The 24,978-nt window shown below is 43.0% G+C and overlaps 1 protein-coding gene across 1 annotated transcript in view; it reads left to right on the forward strand.

The window, feature by feature from the left end:
* The first annotated feature begins 1,944 nt into the window (after positions 1-1,944).
* Positions 1,945-24,978, forward strand: part of TRHR (thyrotropin releasing hormone receptor) — a 92,346-nt gene continuing 69,312 nt past the window's right edge. Inside the window, exons 1-2 of the mRNA XM_077493221.1 lie at positions 1,945-2,484; positions 11,050-11,993. Of these exons, the coding sequence (XP_077349347.1) occupies positions 11,205-11,993 (789 nt within the window). The 5' untranslated portion in view covers positions 1,945-2,484; positions 11,050-11,204. The remainder of the gene's footprint in view (positions 2,485-11,049; positions 11,994-24,978) is intronic.

The following is a 24,978-nucleotide window of genomic DNA, read 5'->3' on the forward strand; positions in this document are numbered from 1 at the left end:
TGGCCCACACTTTGCAACTATAAGAGCTTCAACTTTTCTGGGAAGGCTGTCCACAATTAGGAGTGTGTCTATGGGAATGTTTGACCATTCTTCCAGAAGCGCATTTGTGAAGTCAGGCACTGATGTTGAACGAGAAGGCCTGGCTCACAGTCTCTGCTCTAATTTATCCCAAAGGTGTTCTATCAGGTAGAGGTCAGGGCTCTGTGAAGGCCAGTCTAGTTCCTCCACCTCAATCTCACTCATCCATGTCTTTATGGACCTTGCTTTGTGCACTGGCGCACAATCATGTTGGAACAGGAAAGGGTCATCCCCAAACTGTTGCCACAAAGTTGGGAGCATGAAATTGTCCAAAAATGTCTTGGTATGCTGATGCCTTAAGAGTTCCCGTCACTGGAACTAAGGGGTCAAGCCCAACCCCTGAAACCAACCCAACCCAACCCAGCCCCACAGCATAATCCCCCCTCCACCAAATGATTTTGACCAATGCACAAAGCATTTCCAACATCAGTGCCTGACCTCACAAATGCGCTTCTGGAAGAATGGTCAAACATACCCATAGACACACTCCCAAACCTTGTGGACAGCCTTCGCAGAGGACTTGAAGCTTTCATAGCTGCAAAGGGTGGGCCAACTCAATATTGAACCCTATGGACTAAGACTGGTATGCCATTAACGTTCATGTGTGTATGGAGATCCTTGGTAGACGCAGATCTACCCTTGCATAAATTAACATATGCAGGATGCAATTGCCCCAAAAAATGTGAAAAAATATGGGCAGCATGGGTTAAGGAAAGGAGCTTGAGTTTGGGCTAGGTTTGGAGTCAGGCGTTGAATGATCAGAATCTGAGGAGACACTGAACCGAAAGCGAGGCAACCCCACCCCCCTCATTTTTTGCTATCTATTAATAACCCATCTATAGTATAAACGATATAAGCGTTTTACCAACGGGACCCCAGCCTACTAACCTTGCTAATCCTAGACATAAATTGGCGGGGCCCCCGGGGCAAGGTAACACCACTCTAGACTATAATAATAGGCTGCTTGTGATATTATTTGTATTGTATATGGGCACTGCTGAGAATGTTCCACTGTATCTGTTGTCCTATTTGTTTTATTCAAAATATTCATGGTTCATGAGTGTGTAAAAGCACAGTATAGTGTATGTTTGTAAAGGACCGATACAGTATTTTGCTCACTAAATCCAAGTGTACACCCCTGGGTAGACCCATTCTCATTCATTGAATGCAGAGCCCAAGCACATCTACCCTAAATCTAACCATTAATATCTACTAATGGCATGATCAGTTCTTCCATATGAACACTGGTATTATTCAAAGAAGTAATCTTCATTTTTATATTGTAGTAATAATACTAATAATAATAACTCTGTATATGCATGTTATCATTATTATTATTATTATTATTATTATTATAATATAATATATAACATATAATATATTACATTATAGAATGTAAGCTCTATGAGCAGGGCCCTCTGGTCCCTTCTGTATTGAACTGTACTGTAATTGTGCGGTCCCCCCTTTACATTGTAAAGCGCTGCAAAAACTGTTGGCGCTCTATAAATCATGTATAATAATAATAACTCTGTATATGCATGTTATTATTATTATTATTATTACAGATGATTTATAGAGCGCCAACAGTTTATGCAGCGCTTTACAATGTAGAGGGGGGACCGCACAATTATAGTACAGTTCTATACAGAAGGGACAGGAGGGCCCGGCTCGTAGAGCTTACATTCTAAAGGGAGGGGGTGGAGGTACAAAAGGTAATAGATGCGGGGAATGATTTGATGGGGGTGGGTTATCATCACCGATTACTTCCCAGCGATAGCAAACACTGCATTTTATTCTAGGTAATAATATCTTTTTTTTCCCCTCTTTTTTAGATGAAACCTGTTATTAATCAAAGCAGTGTTTTACAAAGCTACGTTCTGATGTTTTCTCTCTTTCCTGATCATATAGCTTCATTTCGCTGGTGAGTGCTGTAGAGGAAGGTGGGGAGGAAAGGGGTTGGTGAGGAGGCTGCAATTCCTCATCACTGTCAGCCTTGTGCCAATGGGGTTTGTTTCCTTTGGCCTCTGTGCTGATCAAATAAATGACAGAGCTTTTTAAGATCTGCCAGAAAGCCAACTAGCATTCTATAAGCTGCTGCTGCTGTTTAACTGAGAGCTGAAGGGTAATTTCCAATCTCCGCTTCAGAGGAACTCTGTGACAATGAAGAGTCATCGCAAGATCAGTGAACTGTTGGCTTAGTTTCTTGTAACTGTTACCTGCAAATGATGTACTTTTCCTGCTTGTAGAAGATAATGGAGCTGGGAAGGATTTAAAAGACTACATTGTGTCGGGGGGATGCCTGATGCTCGCTGCAGTTGTATTCATGTGAATTATCTTACTTTCTAAGGGAAACCCTGGAGTGAGCGTCTGCCAGGAGACGAATAATCCGCTGAGCTCTTTGGAGAGGTAAGACTCAACTCTTTTAAGTGAGAGCAGGTAAAACCGTAGCTATGGATAAAAAATAAATAGATAATGGGGGGTTATAACTTTTTAAATTCAGGATAAGAGCTGTAAATTGAACTTTAGTTAAAAAAAAATGGGACATTGGTTCCAATAATACTAGTGTTGGAATTTATCCTAGACTGGTCCCCAGGGGCACAAATGTGTTAAATATACTCAATTATAATAATTAAATTGGAGTAATCTTTAGCAATCAATGAGATTTAAATTTTATATCAAATCTGTAAAGGTGGCTTACTTTTTACACTATGTATAAAATATTTGTATAATATGTAAATTGGAGTAATCTTTAGAAATCAGTTGTATATCAAATCTGTAAGGTGGCTTACAATTTTATATCAAATCTGTAAGGTGGCTTACTTTTTATACTATGTATAAAATATTTTTATAAGATGTAAATTGGAGTAATCTTTAGCAATCAATTGTATATCGAATCTGTAAGGTGGCTTACAATTTTATATCAAATCTGTAAGGTGGCTTACTTTTTATACTGTGTATAAAATATTTTTATAAGATGTAAATTGGAGTAATCTTTAGCAATCAATTGTATATCGAATCTGTAAGGTGGCTTACAATTTTATATCAATTTTGTAAGGTGGCTTACTTATTTTTTTAATAGTAAAGTTTGAGGGCTCATTCAGATTCATGTGTTGTAGAAACACACATATTGGAGGTTATTTAATAAAGGCCAATCCACTTTGCACTACAAGTGTACTGCAAGTGCACTTGAAAGTGAACTTGGAGGTGTAGTCATAGATCTGAGGGGGACATGCAAGGGGAAAAAAAACAGCATTTTAGTTTGCATATGATTGGATGATAAAATCAGCAGAGCTTCCGCTAATTTCAGATCTTCCCCTTAGATCTACAGCCACTGCACTTCCAAGTGCACTTGCAGTGCAATTTCAAGTGCACTTGCAGTGCACTTGTAGTACACTCGTAGTGCAAAGTGGATTTGTCTTTAGTAAATCAACACCGCATCACGTGTTATTGTAACGCATGCCACTTTGTGCATTGCGCTATGGGTCTGTTCATTTAGAATGTAACCCAAAGCAAAAAATAGAGTAGTGGTGAGTAGTGTGCCCTACGTTAAAAGAAAGGGTCGTCAACACTTGTTGCTCTAATTGCCCTGCATTGCAAGTCCATCCAATGTAAAATAACGTAATCTAATCCAAGATATGTGTTAATGCATTGTAACAGACTGCAAAAGTCTGAAGCCAGCCTAATTGTATTTGGGGGTGTTTCTTTTGATGATGGTACATGCTTTTTGTTTGCTTTGATCATAACTCCTGTAGGAAAGCCCATAGAAAACAGATTGTCTTTTCAGTTCCTTCATTATTTTTGTTCAATTTCCCAAACTGCAAATAATAGAAACCAAAGTGATCATTTATTTATAGTACACACGGTACATTCCTTTGGGTGTAGGAATTATGCAACCTGTCTGTTTCCTACAAATTGACCAAAAGTAGTTGAAAACAATTCCCAAACATGCTTCGGTTTTTCTTACAAATCAAAATGAGAAATTGGACTGAACTGTTTGTGGGCACCTTCATATTGGTAGATAATGTGCTTTGTAAATCCTCCTTGCATGAATAATCTGGAAGAGTATGAAGACACAGCTGAAGGAGGCAACAGCTACTCAATGGATTTATAATAGTTTAACGGTGCTACTGAAATTGCTAGTAGTAGCAATCCATAACTACACAGATGTAGCAAATAGGTACCAATCGTGTAAATTGGGCAAGTAGCAAATAGCAAAATAGTTACAATCTCACACTGTCATACTAGGTATATTCCAATTGTGTGCAATAGATTGCTAATAATGCTATTTGCATAGCTTATAAAATGGGCAGTTATATCGGTGTGGTGGTCATACATTTTTTGTAATGACTAACTGCAACTGATTATAGTAGAAAGATTGAGATATTAGAAAGAATTTAGCAATATTGAGCTATTAGCGTTAACTTAAAGTCTCTGCTAGTCATTATTGAATCCCAATGGGGTTGATTTACTAAAACTGAAGAGTGCAAAATCAGGTGCAGCTGTGCATAAAAGCCAATCAGCTTCTAGGTTTTTTTTTTTTTTTGTCAAAGCTTACTTGAACAAGCTGAAGTTAGAAGTGGATTGGCTATCAAGCACAGCTGCACCAGATTTTGTTCTTTCCAGTTTTATTAAATCAACCCCAATGTGTCATATGTGAGCAGGCATAATGGCTAAACCACACTATAATCTGAAGGAGGAGTAGAGAACCTGTTAATTGCAACAAGACCAAACAAAGAAGTCCACCTTGTTGTTCACTGTCAGTGACTGGTAGTCTGTGAAGACCAATTTAATGCTTTTTATTTGGACAAGGGAACATGTGGGACACGGCATTAAGAGTTGCTCTAAAACAGTCTTTCAACAACCTTTTTAATGTGGAGCAACCCTTGAAATAACTTTTTGGTCCCAAGGAGACCCTGCTGATAATATCTACACGTATTATTAGTATGAAGGTCAGTGGTAAGAATGCTCCTTACATTTGTGGCCAATAAAGATGAGCTCAGGCGTGTTCGCATGGGCCACGTACAGAGCCTGCCAGGAATTCGGCGCAGCACTGAGCTAATCACAGGCAGTGAGACATTGCCCCGATGCGCGGCTGCAGAGATTGGGCAATGTCTCACTGTCTGTGATTAGCGCCCTGACAGGCTTTGCACGTGGACCATGCAAACATGCCTGAGCTCATGCCTAGTGGTCAGTGTCAATAATCCCCTCACCCCTTTACAAATAAATAAAAAGATAATTAGTGTCAACGATTACTTATCTGAGAGGTAGAAATTGCCCATTCTGAGGAACCTCTAGCAATCTCTGGAGGAAACAAAGTTGAGAAAGGCTGCTCAAGAATCTGCTAAAAGTTGTTCCACAAGCTATGGGACTTATTTAGAGCAAATAATTATAGTAGTGATGTGCAGCAATTCACAATAACAGTGAGGCTTAAATGATACTAAAGTCTTGTTTTTATTTGTTTAAAAATAACAAACAAGTCATACTTACCTTCTCTGTGTAGTAGTCTCCTGGCTCCTCCCTCCTGACCAGTGCCCCCACAGCAAACAGCTTGCTATGGGGACACCCAAGCCGAGTCGCTGCTCTGTGTCCATTCAGACATGGAGCTGCGCCTCTGCCCACCCTCTCTGTCTCCTCATTGGCTCACTGACTTTGACAGCAGCAGGGATCCAATGGCGCCTGCTTCTGTGTCTCAGCCAATCGGGAGGGAGAGTCCCGGACAGCCGAGTCTCTAGTCATCTAGTCAACATCACAGAACCAAGCTGGGGCTGCTGTAGACTGAAGTTTTTTTTTTTATCTTAATGCATAGAATGCATTAAAGGGGTTGTTTGTTTTTGGTCTTTTTTCCAAATAACAAACATATCATACTTACTTCCACTGTGCAGTTCATTTTGCACAATGTGGCCCCGATCCTCCTCTTCTGGTGTCCCCCAACGACGCTCGCGGCTCCTCCTCACATCAGTAAACCCCCTAGGAGAAGCTCTCTCCCTGGAGGTTACCTTGCAGGCACGCTCCCGAGTACACCATTTGCGTCCATAGACACAGAATGCCGTACTCGGCCCCGCCCCCCCATTGCCAGCTTCATTGGATTTGATTGACAGCAGTGGGAGCAAATGGCTGCACTGCTATCAATCTATCTAATCAAGAACCGAGAACCCCACGCAGAGAGGAACAGCATGTCTCTGCCGAGAGAACAAACAAACTCAAGTGAGTAAGTCAGAAGTTTTCACCTTAATGCAAAGGATGCATTAAGATGAAAAATCATGAGGGTTTACAACCCCTTTAAGATAAAAAAAACCCTGATTTTAGAGCCACTTTAAAGTATATGTGAATATGTGAGCTCTTATCTTGTAAAACAACCTATTCAGTTTGAAATATAAATGAAAGGCAAAACATATATATACATTATAAATATATTTTTCTGTGATCACATAATCTCTGTTCTCAGCTGAAAAAGAGGCTTAGAGAGGTGGGGGTTGAGAAACAGCAGTAAACTGTTCTTCCCAGTGAATGACTGTGGGGGGGTGGGGAGGCGTGTGAGCACAATTCTGATTATTGGAAGACAGGAAGGCTGCACTCTTGGCACAGCCAGAAAACTGACCACACTGGGATAGATATGCTCTCATGCGAAGCATGGCCAGTTTGAAATAGGAAAGCAGACTGGCAGGAACACCAGGTATATCACACAAAGGTGGCAGTACTTTTTCATACAAGTACAGCATAGATTGTAAGCCCCTTGAGGGTAGGGACTGATATTAATGTATAATATACAGTATATCTAAAGCGCTGCATAAATTGATGGTGCTATGTAAGTAAGTACCAGCAATACCAGTAATAAATAAATAAACACACAGGACAGTGGACACATATCAGAAATATGAAATTTGATAGTAATTATTCTTTAACCAGCTGCTGACCAATCACAGTAAATATACTGTGAGCAGGCGGTAGGTTCAGGCACAATCATGCAACTGCACGCTGGCTGATTGTTCCGTGTTTGGCGGTGCACATGAACGGGCTGCCTGGTGACTTGTGCTGTGATTGCATACCGCATGAGTCTGGCAGCTGATTTCAGTCAATGATTTTGCCTGAAGTCAACTGATTGGCTTGGTTCAATCACCAAAACACAGAACTCTGTGTACAGGGAACAGCAATCTGACTGTTTCTTCTCCCTGCTAAACAGCCAGGTAGAAAAGTAAATGCAGCGCACATTACATATTGTTAAGCACACAGTGAACCTGATTGCCCCTAGATGTTAACCCCTTTCCAGCCAGTGTCATTAGTACAGTGTCAGTGTACAATATTATCATTTATCACTGTATTCGTTTCGTTAGCGATGTCAGTGTCAGTTAGTGACCATCCCAGATAGTGACTGTTAGCGCCAGATTAGCCGCCACCCTATCACAGTCACACTATAAGTTGCTGTTTACCTCCATTACAGTATAGCATCTATAGATTTTTTTTAATTCCAGTATATATATATACCATTGTTTGTAAAAGCTATAACTGTCGCACTAACCAATTAATATACACATAGCAGAATATATTTTGGCCTCAGTGTATGAAGAAATCTCATTTTTTAATTGCATGTGTTTTCCAACAAAGGTTAGAAAATATTGTTTTTTTTTTTATATTTTCTGACTTTTTTGTTTATTTAATAAAAAAAACACTCAGTGGTGATCAAATACCACCAAAAGAAACCTCTACTTGTGTGAAAGAAATGCTAAAAATTTATTTCGTACAGTGTTGCATGACTGTGCAATTGCCAGTTAAAGTTGTGCAGTGCTGAATAGCAAAAAATGGTCTGGTCATGAAGGCTGTATAATCTACCTGAGGTCAAGTGGTTAAAGGAGGGAACACTGCAAGTTTATAATTTCTTGCATTAAAAAGTCCAATCAAAATTGATACTTAAATTCTTTGTAAATGCCTAAGAACTAAGTTGCCTGACAGTCCCTTATATCTCTTAGGGACTCTAATGGTGAGATCTGAGTTCCCAGATCTGCACACCTGCTGTGGATTCTATGGATGGAGTTAAAGTAGTTATTGGTTTTATGGAATATGGCAGGAAGTGTTAGAAAAAGTAAAGTTGGGCAGGAACACTGAAAACTCTGAGGTGAACAGGAACAGGGTTATGTCAGGGAGATGTCACTGTTGGCTTATCCAAGACATATAAAAAGCCAGTGACTGACATAGCCTATCAGGTTCCAGCTCTAAATAAAATATCACCTGGGCAGACTGAGTCTTCATAACAAGAAATATTAGTAATAATTGCACAGTTTACGACATTTATTTGAGCACTGGTAATGGCCAATAAGAGTTGGCGCCGTGTGCTACTGGGTGACTACTGAGGGTACCCACACCTGGGGGTGCCCACAGTTTTCTATTTTGGAAACTTTGCCTTATTCAGTATTTTCCAGCTCTTTTCGTGCGTGGCCCCCAAATATCTACTCATGATCCACAAACCTAGGAACTCAAGTTTAGACATCTTACCACCAGAATTCCTGTGAATATAACGAAATCACCTGCAGATTTACCTATCCGGCAAACACCACTAAAATATGAGTTATTAGCCAATTAAGTATACAGCAGCATGCCAAGGTTTACACAGTAATCCACAAAGTAACAGTCATCCTCTATTCTCCCTTAAAAATGTTTTGTATCTCCAAGGTGCATATTTTTCTAGATTTTGGTGTAATGTGTGAAGTGTCTGGACAACACACATCTAATGTATTTATTTTTTGCACTTGCCCATCTGTGGTGTAAGTCTTAGCCCTTGTACACATGGTCGGACATTCTGACAACCAAATCCGTTGGATTTTGTCCGATGGATTTTGTCCGAAACTGTTGCATACACACGGTCGAACAAAGTTGTTGGTAAATCCGATTGCACATAACATGATGACGTTATTTCATTACGAAGGGACTACATTCAGGCTAGTAGCCAATAGCTTTGGTGTAGGAATTTGATCTGAGCATGTGTGGCACTTGGTCCGATCGGAATTCTCTACACATGATCGGAGTATGTCCGATCAGAGCATTTTGTCAGAAAATTTTACCAACAAGTTGGAAAACTTGGTCCGTCGGATACTCCGACAGAAACAGTCCGATGGAGACCACACACAGTCGGAATATCCGAAAAAACGGTCCGATCGGACACATTCCGTCGGAATCTCCGACTGTGTGTACAAGGGCTAGGACTCTGTAAAAAAATAAAATAAATAATCTGTAGAAATTTACAAGGTGGTAAGGTCAGAGTTCACCTTTAAGATTTCCCTTCACTTTTCTTCTGACAGTCAGATACACAGTAAGTACGGAGAAAGTTCCCATATGGGGATATAAACAGCTAGGCAAAAACCTTAAACCAGGCTTTCTCAACCTTTTTAGGAACCTTCAAAATAACTTTACAGTCTCAAGCACCCCCTACTAATAATTATGATATCTATAGCTCACAGTACTTAGTGTGGTGGTTACTGGGAAGAATGCTCCTTACATTTGTGATCATTGGGAAGGATTCCCCCTTATAGATAGCTAAAAAGGTCATTGGGTTCAATGGTATCTTAACTTGTTCAAGGAACCCTTAGCAACCTCTGGAGGAACCCTAGGCTGGCCATAAATGATGCAATTATGCAATTTTCTTACCTTCAACCACTGGTTGAAGGAAAGAAAATTGAGTGATTCCCGCATCAACACAGTCAGTGTTGATGGGACAATCCCTTCTACTGCATTTTTTTATTCTGACAGCAGGAGGTTAGCCCCACCATCAGAATACATTGGTCGCTGTTGGCGGCTGGTTCCATAGATCATTAGATCTGGTTCGATAGCTCAATAGATTTCTTAAATAGAAATTTCGCCAATTCCTGCTGAACCGGCTAAATTTCAATCCATCTATGGCCTGCTCTATGGACAACATCTGAACCAAATAAGTTTAACTTGGTCTTATCACACCACAGGACACGGTTCCAGTAATCTATGTCCTTAGTCTGTCGTTGTCTTCAGCAAACTGATTGCGGGCTTTCTTGTACATCCTTTTTAGAAGCGGCTTCCTTCTGGGATGACAGCCATGCAGACCAATTTAATGCAGTGTGCGGCATATTCTTTTTTTTCAGATCCTCAGAGAATTCAGATCCTGAGAGATCCTCAGAGAATTCTTGTCCATGTTGAACCCTCAGTGACCAGTATGAGAGAGTGAGAGCAATAACATCAAATTTAACACACCTGCTCCCCATTCACACCTGAGACCTTGTAACATTAACGAGTCACATGATACTGGGGAGGGAAAATGACTAATTGGATCAAATTTGGACATTTTCACTTAGCGGTGTTATTTTGAGGGGACAGTACATTTACACTGTTACACAAGCTGTTCACTCATTACTTTACATTGTAGCAAAGTGTCATTTCTTCAGTGTTGTCACATGAAAAGGTATAATAAAATATTTGCAAAATTGTGAGGGGTGTACTCACTTTTGTGAGATACTGTATATAGGAATGTGTTAGGTGTCAGCAGCTCTCATTAGATTAATTATATATAATTGGACTTCATTTTTTATTTAACTCTGCCTAGAGTGTAGCTTTACTTTTTTTTTTTTTTTACATCTGATCACCCAAGTGTCAGTGAGATAGCATAATAATTAAATTTTATGTGTGTTTGGCTCTTAGGTTTATTATTATATAACAGCTTAATAAGAAGTGTATGTTTCAGGAATAACTGTGAAGAAAGCACAGGAGCCAATCTGAGTGTAGAGGGTTAGATCATTTAAGCAGAATATGGATACTGGTACTCACAAAGGTAATAGGGTAACAGGCATTTAGCACATCAGTGCAATGGCATCCATGAAGCTGTACTGTCAGGATTCAGGAAATGTTTCAGATCAGTTGAGTTAGTCCATGATTTGCATACTTTAACTGCAAGTGTACTGATATCTTTGCTTTCTATAATTATGTCACTGATTCATGGTTACTTTTTCCCTACAGGAGGACAATTAACGAAGCAGGGAAAAAGTTGCTGGCTTCACAGGCATTACCTCTGACTTAGCCTAGAGGGAACAAGAGATAAAAAGGGACCATCCTTATAAAATAACTTACCAAAGAATGGTCTTTAACCTAAAAGCACCTCCAGCACTGTGAACATGGAAAACCAAACCACCGCTGCACTCAATGACACAGCCCTCCAGGATAGAGAATGGATTGGTCTGGAATATCAAGTTGCCACTATATTCTTGGTGGTTGTAATCTGTGGACTTGGTATAGTTGGAAACATTATGGTGGTTCTGGTGGTTCTAAGGACTAAACATATGAGAACCCCAACTAATTGTTATCTCGTTAGCCTTGCTATAGCCGATCTCATGGTCCTGGTGGCAGCAGGGCTTCCAAACATAACTGACAGTCTCTATGGCTCATGGGTATATGGATACATGGGATGCCTGTGCATTACTTACCTTCAGTATTTGGGAATCAATGCTTCATCTTGTTCCATAACTGCATTTACGATTGAGAGGTACTTGGCAATTTGTCACCCAATCAAAGCCCAGTTCCTGTGCACTATCTCCAGAGCAAAGAAAATCATTGTGTTTGTCTGGGTCTTCACATCCCTCTATTGCATGATGTGGTTTTTCTTACTTGACCTCAACACCACAGTCTACAAAGATGGCCCTGTTGTCTACTGTGGCTATAAGGTTGAAAGGAGTTACTACTCTCCAATCTACTTAATAGACTTTGCTGTATTCTATGCTGTACCAATGACATTAGCAACTGTCCTGTATGGACTTATTGCAAGAATTCTGTTTTTGAACCCTATACCGTCAGACCCCAAAGACAACCTGAAAACTGGGAGAGGTGAATCAACAAATCAGAACAAGACATACAACTCCAAAATGTCTACTAGGTGTTCTAATAATACCATATCCTCCCGGAGACAGGTAAATAGTTTCCATATTATATTGACTGTGTTTATATAACGGTTCCAAGCTGAACAGTAGGGAGAAATGTACTTCAAATGGCTTGCTTCCACAGTTTCACAAAGATAGACAAAAAGATCAATACTAGACAATATACCATAAAGTTATGACAATTCCTGCATATTCTCATACAGATTACACAATAATGGTCTTTATTTAATAAAGAATGGGACTTTTTAAAGCGGTAGTAAAAATGTTTCCTCTTGCAAGGCAATATCATAATGTGCTAGACTGCATGGCATACTAGCACATTATGAAAGACTTAACTTGAAAGAAGCCCTCCAGCGTCACGCTAACACCGCTGCAGGGTCTTCCATCTTCACCAGGTCTTCTTTCCAGGTTGCCGTACTGGAGCCGCTTGAATGGCTGAGCCACGATGATGGTGACGAGTCTCGGCCATGGCCCACAGCTCTGAGGGAATGGCACGGGTATGCCACTCCTTCAGAGCACGTGCGGAGGTGATATCACTGGGCTACTGCATGCTCAAATATCTCCTAAACAGTGCATGTTTAGGAGACATTAATTTTACCTGCTGAGTTTACTACCGCTTTAAGCACCAATCCTTAAAGTGGACCTTTTGGTAACTTTACAACTCTGCATGAATGGTTCCCTGACAAATCACAATATACAGGAACAGTATGTTTTCAAAAAGCTCTTTCTTTTATAGGTAAAAACCAGTCCTTGATTTCAAGTCAAGTGACTGTTCCCAAGCTGTGAAGTTTCCATCAGTTAGCTGCAGGCAGGAGAAAGTGTTTCCTTGTCTTCTTCTCCCCTGTGATCAGACTGCGGCATTGCAACTCTATTAAGTCACAATGTGAGAGGCTGTGAATTTGTGAACACAGCCAAAGACTGCACACACTCCTGGATTTACATGACTTTGTTTGATGGATATTGAGGAGCATCCAGTAAAAAAGTTCAATCAAATAGAAGTGTTTATTGAATGAAGGTATCTAATGAAGCCAACATGTTTCAGGGGAAATGCCTATCCCTTTCTCATGATGAAACACAGTTTGGAGACTTATGTAAGGACTTCATCCAAAATGTTAAACCTGGACTTCAGACTGTCAGCATAGTTACATGTCTAACTATACCAATACATCCAGGTTTGACAGTAGTCTCCTCATGAGTCCAGTCATACCTACGATTTCAGCCCTAAGGAAAGGGAAGCCCCAAAACATGTTGGATTCATCTAATACCTTTATTCAATAAACACTTCCATTTGACCTTTTTGTGCCACATTTTTTTTGACCTGATGAAGGGACCCTGAGTGCCTCCGAAATGTTGCACTTTGTCCTTTGTGATATGATCATTCTTTAATAAACCTTTCAGACGATATTGGGTGATCTGTGGTGTGCTGTTGAATATATGCAGTGAACCTTTGTACTGGGTGCTCCTTAAATACACACCCCAGAGCTTTGCCATTCACTGAGTGTTCTCTAAGAGACCATCAAAGAGGTAGTAGCCCCAGACCAGAACAAGGTCTACCTACATGGCAACTTCACTGCACATCAGCCCCCGTGAAGAAGGACTAATTTATCCAACTATATCAATACCTCACTCCTAATTGTACAATGCTGTCACACCTACACACCAGCTGTGTCATTTCTGAGGCAGCCTCACAGTACAGAAAGTAGTCATGGACCCTGGTTAATGCCTGAATAAAGATGGCAGCATCCTTGAGAGAAAAGCAGACGATTGTATTGTCAGGGTGAGTACACTGATCTCTGTGTGAGGCAATAAACTCCTGTAAGTGTTACGCTTACACTTGGCTTAGCATGCGTGCACTTAAAGTATATCTGTTGTCAAAATGTAAAATCATATGTAGCGGTACCCCCATGGGGACTGCTGAGTTTGTTCATTTACCTTTTACCAGCCGACTCCGGTTCCGATCCCCCCATGTAATTCCATGACACAACACTCAATGTTCTGAAATGTTATGTTGCTTATTTGGGGATTGAACTATAGGGCTATTCAATGAAGCATATGAGATGCCCTGTAAAACCCCATATTTGAAGTGAAAAGGGATATTAATCTGTAGCTGTGGTATTGTTGATTAAGTCCCTTCCAGTGATCCTTTCCTGGTTCCAATTGTCTCTTAAGTAGCACTTCCAATGTGAACAGATAAGCATCACTCTGAATAATGCTGTGGTTGTTGACTTCAAAATCACAGGCCCCACTGCCTATTTCCATGACTTGTGTTGTCAAACTTCCCTCAATCCTGGATAGTGATTGATACTGTGGTCCTTAGTAAGGATGAGCTCCGGTGTGTTCGCACACTCCACGCGCAGAGCCCGCCAGAAAGTCGGCGCATCGCTGCGCTAATCACAGGCTGTGAGACATTCCCCCAATGCGCGGCTGCAGAGATGGGGAAATGTCTCACTGCCTGTGATTAGCGCATCGCTGCGCCGACTTCCTCGCAGGTTCTGCACGTGGAGTGTGCGAACACGCCGGAGCTCATCCCTAGTCCTTAGATACACAGTATGAAGTGACTAAGTAGCTCTACTGGGTTGCACTCCTGTTGCTCTCTCCCAATCAACAGTCCATGTTCTACTCACAGAAAGTCGATTCCCAATTTTCTTCTTCCGCTTAGTTTCTACTTCCTCCTCCACGCTGTCCGGCACATCCCCGCATGGGACGCCCGGTTTTCCTCCAGCGCTACATGCTGACTTCTCCTCCAGGGGCCAGACATTGGCCTCCCTGGACTTGCCTCCAGCTATCTGGCTCCGGGATCTCTGAACTCCTGGGCCTCAGCCTCCTCCCAGAGGTTCCGGGGTCTCTGAACCCCCAGGCCTCTGGTCCTGAACCTCTGGACCTCAGGCTTGGACCCCTCTCTCAGAGCATGTGACCCCCCCTTTTTATGAGAGACCTCCCATTGACCACAGAAATTAACCATTGGTCAATTCTCTCACATGGGTTTCCTACCACTCAGGTCTCAGCCCACCCTCGCTTTCCAGCAGAATCTACTGTCAAGCAGAGGAGGTATCCCTGAGCCCAAGTGTAGGTGACCACACCCCCTTCTACCCTGACACTCTTATCCCTAAATAAACAACCAGGCCTACTAAAGAGTAGGACCCTGGCTAAATTTACCTGTCTCTATATCCTATACTGTCAAAAAACACATCACTAAGCACCTACCTAAAAGCAGAGGGCGCTACACATATATTCATTTCCACATTGTGTTTCAATTATTTATAGTTTACTCCTATGAATCGGAATGATCTTTAAGTTTGTAACTTACTTTGTGAAGACCAACTGTACAAAAAAATTGCAACCACCCCAACCCATAACTTGCCTTTGCCATAAGGTGCACATGGAAGTTCAAAGCACATTGCAAACAAGTATGCACATGACACCCAGCAATAGCACAATGGCAGCGAAGGCATCCAGTGTGTCCCTGTGCTCAATTCAACCAACTGTACAAAAAAATGGCAACACCCTCAATCTATACTTAGCCTTTGCAGCAAGATGCACATGGAAGGGCAAAGCACATTACAAACAAACAGTTTCCCAGCACACTTACCAGTCAGCCTGCAAAACAATCAAATTGGCCCTGTCTAAAGCCCCATACACACTGGCCGAATGTTAGGAGACATTGGCTGGTTAAAAAAAGGCCAACAATTGGCCCGTGTGTACAGCACCCTGACCAAGCTTCTGACAGAAGTATGCTGAAAAATCAGCAGCCGATTTACTCCCGATTAGCTCTCTCAGCCAATGGCAGAAAGCGCTGATCGGAGTGTTCTGGTGGGGAGGGGGGGTTGGTTGTTCATCCCCCTGTCAGAACACAACAGCTCAGCAGGGGATATCATTGTACTTCACATAGTTATTACGATGATTCTGACCGGAGCTGACAGTTTTTTCATTGAACCCGCTGGGTGTGTACCGGGCTTAACAGTTTGCATTAAAAACTGAGGGTTTTGTGAAGAGCCCCACACATTTACTATCTTGTATTCTGTGTCAGGCAATCATTATGTACTGTGAGGAGGCACTTCTATGTCACACATTTCACAGAGCCTGCCTTCTGAACTACAGAGGAGCTGAAAGGAGAAGGTTTAGGAGGTAAAGTCAGTAGAGGAATCAATGCTTGGAGGCAGCATGGTACCATGGGATATGTTGTCCTTAGAAATTGAATGTAAACAGCAGAAGAGAAGCTGAAAATCATACAGGGAATTCCCAAGTTGTGGGAAGAGATGGCCAGCAGACAGCAGCCATCACAACATGAAAGAATATTTTTTGAAGTACTCTTGTATCGATTGTCAATAATAACTATTATTTGTATTGTTATTACAATGCTGATGTTATACAATTATAAACTATTTTAAAATGGCAATAAAATATTTAATGTGGGGTCCACTTTATGAATTAGCAATCTATATATTCCATATAAGGATTGTATAAGGGTTTCTGAAGTGATGCAACCAGTTTACAGTATGTAGCATGTGGCGCTAACAATCCCTAATAGAAAACTGGAAAAATGTATGATGTTTAATAGAAATCATGAAACTTCTTCTAGTCTTAGATAGAGTTGTGGTTTATGGTATTGTAGCATGGTCCCATGCCTCCTTGGATCCAATGAGAACCTCCAGGGCCAGAGATAACTGACATCCTTCGGTATATGGTGGGTTGTATGGCATAATGGGTGTAATGCAAGGTAGATTGATTGGGCACCAGACACTTCTTGAATGCAAAAGAGATTTTTATTTCTCTTAACAGAACTTTGAGAGAGAAGGTTAGGACCATGACACCCTTAGGTAGTTGCAAGATCAATTAACAGACTCCGAGACTTCAACAGGGGGACAGCCATGCAGGGAAAGGCATCCAGCAACACGTCACATCTGCATGTGCAGGAATGCTGTCTCCTAGTCTTTAACAGTTCCTAACACAAAGTGTAACAGTTCCTTCGCTTTCACTACAATCACTTCTTGTAGTTCTCCAGCTCACTAAGCTCCCAGCCTCTCAAATGACTAGATGATTCATTGCCACCAAATCACTTGAGCTCCTCCAATCTTCACGGTAGCATCTTCCTCAAGCGTCACCCCCTGCTTCTCTGCTGGGTCCCTGGCTTGACACACAAGGCTGCTCTGCAAGCATCACCTCCATTGGCTGGGTCCCTGGTTTGATACCCACTGAAGTTTCCCAATTCAACATCGTCCCTGGTTGGTGAGAAAACTGCTCCTGGACTTGCTTCAGTTACTCACTGTGGTCCCTTGTAAAAAGGCGGATGGTCCCTTACTGGCGACAGCTTCCCCTGTACCTCTGACCACGACAGGTTCACCGGCCGGCAGAATCGTCACTGGTTCTGGTTGGACTGCAATCCCAACACTGTGCTACTCTCTTGCTTCTGGATAGGCCCTCAGACAGCCTAGCAGCCAGATGTGCCCGGGATATGCCCAATCTTTGGCCTAGAAGGCTGGGCAATACAACACATGTCCAACCCAGACAGCTGTCTCATTCGCAGAGAACACTGATCACCGGACTCCACCTAAATATATAGGTTCTCCCAGCAGGCCAAAGGATTTAAGAAAACCCCTGCCCATTGGCTGGGATACCCCATATACCCATAATCTGACCTTGCATTGCCCTTCTCATATCCAATGCCACCAGGTACCCAGCCACCTAGCAGCAAAAGAGAGAAGTGCAGTAATTACAGACTTAGCCCTTGTACACACGGTCGGAAATTCCGACAACCAAATCCGTCGGATTTTGTCCGACGGATTTTGTCCGACGGATTTTGTCCGAAACTGTTGCATACACACAGTCGGACAAAGTTGTCAGAAAATCTGATCGTACTCAACGTGATGACATTATTTCATTAGGACGGGACTACGTTCAGGCTAGTAGCCAATAGCTTTGGTCTAGGAATTTGATCTGAGCATGCGTGGCACTTTGTCCGATCCGAATTCTCTAGACATGATCGGACAAAGTCCGATCAGATCATGTTGTCGGAAAATTTTATAGCCCAGCTAGAAAACTTGGTCCGTCGGATACTCCGACGGAAACAGTCCGATGGAGCCCACACACTGTCGGATTATCCGACAACACGGTCCGATCGGACATTGTCCATCGGAATGTCCGACCGTGTATACAAGGGCTTAGAGTGAGATCAATTGATCCTCAACAATTGGCCAAGGCAGCTATACCTGGCAGGTAAATTTAGGAGCAACCCTGCCTAAACACCAGGGTGCTGCAGTATAAACATCCCTCTTGGTTATTCCCCCACCATAGGTTTTTACTGGGTTAACATGTCTTTTTCTCCTGGACAACAAAAGATAAACATGACACCCGTATTTCACCCATTTGACATGAATACACAGGAAGGCCAGGCAATGAGCCTGAGGGTGACAATGAAGAAATATGTTAAAGCGGTTTTAAACCCAAAAGCAAACATTTATTATATTGCAGCTTACCCATTATTAGATGTGGTGGCTGCATTAGTTTTCTTTTCTTTATTTTCACCTTGTGATCCAGCAGTAAGTCTGTTGATTTTCAAAAGAACATGTTCTGCAGGTATAGCAGTTACAGGGTTGAGACAAACCATTTAACACTGACAGAGGTACTTACAATGATTTTTTATTTATGAGTATTTACTTATGAAAAGCCTTTATCCCGAAAGGAAAAAAAATGTTTGCTGTGACTGCTTATAAAGTGTTAGCTGGAGTTCAGCTTCAATTTGTTAGTGTATATAAATCTGCTAGCAAATCTAGCATTCCCCTTCTCACAGACTGACAAAGCTGTTGTCCAAAGGTGCCGCCTGTGCTCCTTTATCCACAGTGGGAGCTCTGTAAGCCCTTGTACACACAATTGGACATCCCGATGGACAATGTCCGATAGGACCTTGTTGTCGGATAATCCGACAGTGTGTGGGTTCCATCGGACTGTTTCCGTCGGAGTATCCGACGGACCAAGTTTTCTAGCTGGGCTATAAAATTTTCCGACGACATGATCTGATCGGATTTTGTCCGATCATGTGTAGAGAATTCCGATCGGACAAAGCGCCATGCATGTTCAGATCAAATTCCTAGACCAAAGCTATTGGCTACTAGCCTGAACGTAGTCCCGTCCTAACGAAATATCGTCATCACGTTAAGTACAATCGGATTTTCTGACAACTTTGTCCGACTGTGTGTATGCAACAGTTTTGGACAAAATCCAACGGATTTGGTTGTTGGAATGTCTGACCGTGTGTACAAGGGCTAATACAGGAGGTGCGCTACTGGCAGATCACCAGGTAAGAACAGAAGGGAAAAAGGCCTAAAAAAAAAAGAAAACGGATGCAGCCACCACCACATCTAAGGATTGGTAAGCTGCAATATAATACATTTTTGGTTTTAGTTTTAATACCGCTTTAAAACAAAAACAAAAAAATTCTGTCATAGGTATAGGAGCACAACAGGAGAATATCATGAACTTCCAACAGAAGCCTCAGGAAGACTGATGAAAAAGGATAAGACAAGAAAATAACTTTTGTAGCTATAATTATATCCTGGAGTGTGGCTGCAAAACCGCGGAGCAGCATCAATATCCTCAACTAGCTACATAAGCCAAGGATGAGGAGACACAGAAAGGAAGAATTATTTTACAGATCTTTGGAGTCTACTGCATGTGACTGCTCACTCGGCACAGATACAACTAATGCCGCGTAAACGCGATCGGAAATTCGGCCAGCAAAAGAGCTTTTTGTCGGAAAGTGCGACTGTGTGTATGCTCCATAGGAATTTTGCTGGCCGAATTTCCGCCAGCAAAAGATTGAGAGCATGTTCTCAATTTTTCAGACGGAAAAAGTTTAGAGCAGAAATTCCAATCGTCTGTAGCAATTCCGACGGGCAAAATCCCTATGCATGCTCGGAAACAATTTGACGCATGCTCGGAAGCATTGAACTTCATTTCCTCGGCTTGTTGTAGTGTTGTACGCCACCGCGTTCTTGACGGTCAAAAGTTCAGCGAACTTTTGTGTGACCGTGTGTATGCAAGCCAAGCTTGAGTGGAATTCCGTCGGAAAAACCATCATAGCTTTTTCAGACGAGAATTCCGATCGTGTGTACGCGGCATAACTGTGGACTGAGAAATGTTTGCGTATCTCTGAAATCAGAGACAATCATCAGCAAGGCAAAACAGAGGCTTAGTGGTTAGCAATCCTGCCTAGCAGCACTAGGGCTTTAGTTTGAATCCAAGCCATGACACTACCTGCATGGAGTTTGCATGTTCTCCTGTGCTTGTATGGGTTTCCTCCAAAGACAAAATAGGAGGTAAATTGGCCTTAAAGTATAACTGAAGGTAAAAGTTTTTTTTTTATATATAGTTTTGGATAGAGTGGAGATGGATTAGAACCCCTGACAGTTTTTATTGCTCTCTGTGCGCACGTTAAGGGGATTCGCTCTCTGTAATCACCCTGTTTACCATTATCATTGAAAGTGAAAGGAAATCCCAAATTTGGGGTTGTCCCCAGAAAAGTAATAGAGGGGAAATATTCCAATGGGTACACTATTTCTGGTGACCCAGGGGGTCCCCAAGGAATTCCATTAATTTGTTGGGATTTCTTTTCACTTCCTGTTTGGCTATGGCACAGGAAGTGAAGAAAAATATCCGCAATGGAACACAGATGATGAAAAAAATAAATCTGACAGAGGTTATTCCCCTACCTTACTCTATCAAAAATGAAAAAAAAAAGTTTTGCATATCATTTTACTTTAAAGGTTAAGTTTATATTATTTTTTCTTTTTTTTGTACAACTTCCCTATGTACTAATATACCATTGATACCTCTGTTGCATAGAATATAATGGTTCCCTATATTCTAGGGCAGGTCTCCAGTCCAGTCCAGGTCTCCAGTCTCTTCTGCTAAAAACTCCATCATGACTTCCTGGTATAAGTTGCTGGTGGGGGAATCTTTTGTTGCTGGGGTGGGTCTTTTGTTGCTGGGGGGATGAGTTGATGCTGGGAAGGATCTACTGTTGAGATAGGGGTCTATTGATGCTGGCTGCATGAGATCTGTTTGTAGCTGGATAAGTATTTTGCTGTGGGTGGTCCGTTGTTGTGGGGGGGGGGGGGGGTTGCAGGCTGCAGGGGATCTATTTTTTGTTTTTCTTGTTTTTGTTCCATATACATTACTTCGTACCACAAATGTTACTTCGTTCTGTATACTCTAATAGGGGCAGTACTGGGAGGTACCCTTAGGTGTTCCTGGGGAACCTTACCACCTCAGCTCCAGGCATTTGTGATGTTCTCCAGCTGTCCAGTACCCTGCTCTGGCATTCTGAACTAAGTATACTGTATAAGTAGGGGGATGGATATCTTCCCTCCTACTGTTCTTCTTTTTGCTCTTTCTTTCTTACTTTCCCAGACACTGGGGTTAAATACGATCATCATTTTATATACATATTTTTTTTCTACAGAAGTGTCTTGTGCATCTGCTCCAGAAGAAGCGGTATAATCCCCCGAAAAGCATCAAGCTTTTCAAGATGCATACGTATATGGCTTGATCCATGATGAGTTTATGCTTTGCAATTATGTATTATATGATACTATATATGGAGCAACATTGGCTTATGATAGTATACACTATCCAGTATCATATATACCATGCTATATCAGATGTCATGCATTGTTTCATGGTCATTTCATCAATATAACACTTACATTGTAAAATTCATTATTGGATTTACCATATTGCCTATACAATAGTCTATTAAATGTTTTTGCTTCCACATCTGGTTCCTTTATGTGCCTCATTCAAAGTCCCAATTCCCCTCCTCAGTACCTGATATAGGGATGGAGGCGCCTTTCCTTTTCCTGAAGTGTCTCAAATAAAGTCTAATTTTTCCTTTTATACTATGTACCAGGGATGGAGGCACATGAAGGTCCGGAATGTAGCTATCACACCAGAACTCCTGTTTCCCCTTGGGGCTTTGTTGTGTGTCGTTTTCTTTAATAGCTAGACCTGATTCCAGCCTGCATCTAATTATTGGGCTATATCCTTCTACTAACATATTTTCACCAACCCTCTATGTGCCCATGCCATCTGCAGTGGGATTGACAGATCTGGGGCTGTCCCCGTGTCTAGTTGGTCCGGGAGCTGCGGTGCGCTCTTGGTGCCCTCCCTCCCCCCCTCATTGTCATGGACACGTGGGATACAAGGTAGACTTGTCCTATTGCACAACGGCGCCACTCATCAGGCCGGACTTGTGACACCCTTCTGATGCACCGCAGTACCAGCGTATCTCTTCCATCATGTGGCTGGCTCGCGAGTAGCTTTCGCGCACCATCATGGGTCGCGGCTGTCGCTCTGGCGGAAGTGTTCCACCCATTGAGCCACGCTAGCATGAAGCTGGAGGGTGGACCTTCAGGAGGTCTTTTGCCTACAAATATCCCCCTTTGGATCAGTTAGTTCAGCTGTTTGTTGGATGCTGCCTGTGAGTAGTGATGGACGAACTTCCGACGGGACGTTTCGCGAAAGCGAAATGCGAACGGACCCGAACGTTCGCCGCGGGCCCCATTGACTTCAATGGGAGGCGAACTTTGCAAACCTTCATGTCGAATTTGTGGCCACGTGGTAATTATTAGGGGGTAAAACGTAGTCCCACCATCTGGACAATGACATAATACATGTATGAGGTGAATTTGGGATCGATAACTACAAGCATTTTTATTTTATTTGGGAAATTGTTCTAACAATTCAGGACTATGGAGCTAATGAAGGCAATGGAGGAGAGGGAAGGTCAGGGACCAGGGTAGGCAAAGAAGAGGGTGCAGGAGATGATCACCAGCAGCGTGACATACCGGAATGACACATGCACCGTGATAGAGGCATCTGACAGCAGCACCGTAATACAGAGCACTGACAGCAGCACCGTGACATACAGCGCTGACAGCAGCACCGTGACATACAGCGCTGACAGCAGCACCGTGACATACAGCGCTGACAGCAGCACCGTGACATACAGCGCTGACAGCAGCACCGTGACATACAGCGCTGACAGCAGCACCGTGACATACAGCGCTGACAGCAGCACCGTGACATACAGCGCTGACAGCAGCACCGTGACATACAGCGCTGACAGCAGCACCGTGACATACAGCGCTGACAGCAGCACCGTGACATACAGCGCTGACAGCAGCACCGTGACATACAGCACTGACAGCAGCACCGTAAGCAGCCCCAGGAGGAAGTCAGCACAGCACAGGGATGGTGTGATCCCCTCATAATAAGAACCCCCAGGAGGAAGTCAGCACAGCACAGGGATAGTGTGATCCCTTCATAATAAGAACCCCCAGGAGGAAGTCAGCACAGCACAGGGATATCATAAGCAGCCCCAGTAGAAATATGACACCGCTCAACCTCTTCAAAGAGGAGGGTAGGGGCATATAGTACGGTGTGCTTTTTTGGGTCAAGGAAGTGAGCCAAATGAATTAAGAAGGTCTGTGTGCTTGATTAAAAAAATAGTTTATAGACATATACATGGTCTACTGGTCACATGTGTTGAATTCCTCCGAGATCCATGCCTCATTCATTTTTAGAAATGTGAGGTAGTTAACACTGTCGTGAGCTAGGCGAGTACGCTTATCGGTCACAATCCCCCCTGCTGCGCTGAACGTCCTTTCGGACAGGACACTGGATGAGGGGCAAGCCAACAGTTCGATTGCAAATTGGGCAAGCTCTGGCCAGAGGTCAAGCCTGCCCACCCAGTAGTCTAGGGGTTCATCACTCCTCAGAGCGTCCACATCGGCCGTTAACCCAATGTAGTCGGACACCTGACGGTCTAGGCGTTCCCTGATGCTGGATCCGGATGACACCTGTCGATGGGTCGGCTGAAAGAATGACCTCATATCCGAAGTCACCAACACATCTTCAAACCGGCCTCTTCTTGCAGGCGCTGTTGGATTGGTACCCGCAAATCCTTCTCTGGGAGTGGGAATTGCTCCTCTGCCAGCGCACGCAAAAGCAGAATGCAGCATTTCTCGAAGCAAGGCCTGGAAGTGCTGCATTCTGACAGCCCTCTGCGACGGCGGTAACATTTCCGCCATTTTGTGTTTGTACCGGGGGTCTAAGTACGTTGCCACCCAGTACTGGTCCTTGACCCTCATGCTTTTTATACGGGGGTCCCTATTAAAACACTGGAGCATGAAGGCCCCCATTTGCACTAAAGTGGAAGCGGTGTGGTGGCCTGGCTCCTGCTCATCATCCAGGATAATGTCGTCCTCTTCATTCTCCTCTCCCCATCCTCGCACAACAGGGATCCCAGAAAGGTTTAAAGCATGCTCTTCTTGCTCCTGCTCATCCGCCCCGGCACCATCCTCCTCTGACTCCTCATCAGACTCCTGTTGTTGACTTGTCTCAGATAGAGTAGCCCCCCCTGGGAATTCATCCAGCATTGCGACTTCCTCATCTTCCCGCTCCTGCTCCTCCACAGCCTGATCAATGACACGACGCAATGCACGCTCCAGAAAGAAGGCATAAGGTACCATGTCACTGATGGCGCCATGGCTGCGACTGACCAGTTTGGTGATCTCCTCAAATGGCCGCAGAAGTCTGCATGTGTCGCGCATGAGCAGCCACTGGCGCGGTGAAAAAAAACCCAGCTCCCCAGAACCGTTTCTTTCGCAGAGTTCATACAGGTAGACGTTAACTGCACGTTTCTGCTGGAGCAGCCTATCAAGCATATAGAAGGTTGAGTTCCATCGCGTCGGGCAATCGCAAATAAGACGTCTGACCGGCAGATGGTGTCGCCGCTGAATGTCAGCAAGGCGAGCCATGGCCGTGTAAGATCTTCTGAAATGGGCCGAGATTTTCCTTGCCTGCCGCAAGATGTCCTGGACCCCAGGGTATTTGACAAGGAATCGCTGCACGACCAAGTTTAAGACGTGTGCCATGCACGGCACGTGCGTGATTTTGCCCTGTTTCAATGCGCTAAGCAGATTGGCACCGTTGTCACACACCACTTTACCAACTGTCA

Source organism: Lithobates pipiens, unplaced genomic scaffold (assembly GCF_037356315.1).
Source record: "Lithobates pipiens isolate NorthernLeopardFrog02 unplaced genomic scaffold, aLitPip1_a1.2 Scaffold_19, whole genome shotgun sequence".
Taxonomy (NCBI): Eukaryota; Metazoa; Chordata; class Amphibia; order Anura; family Ranidae; genus Lithobates; species Lithobates pipiens.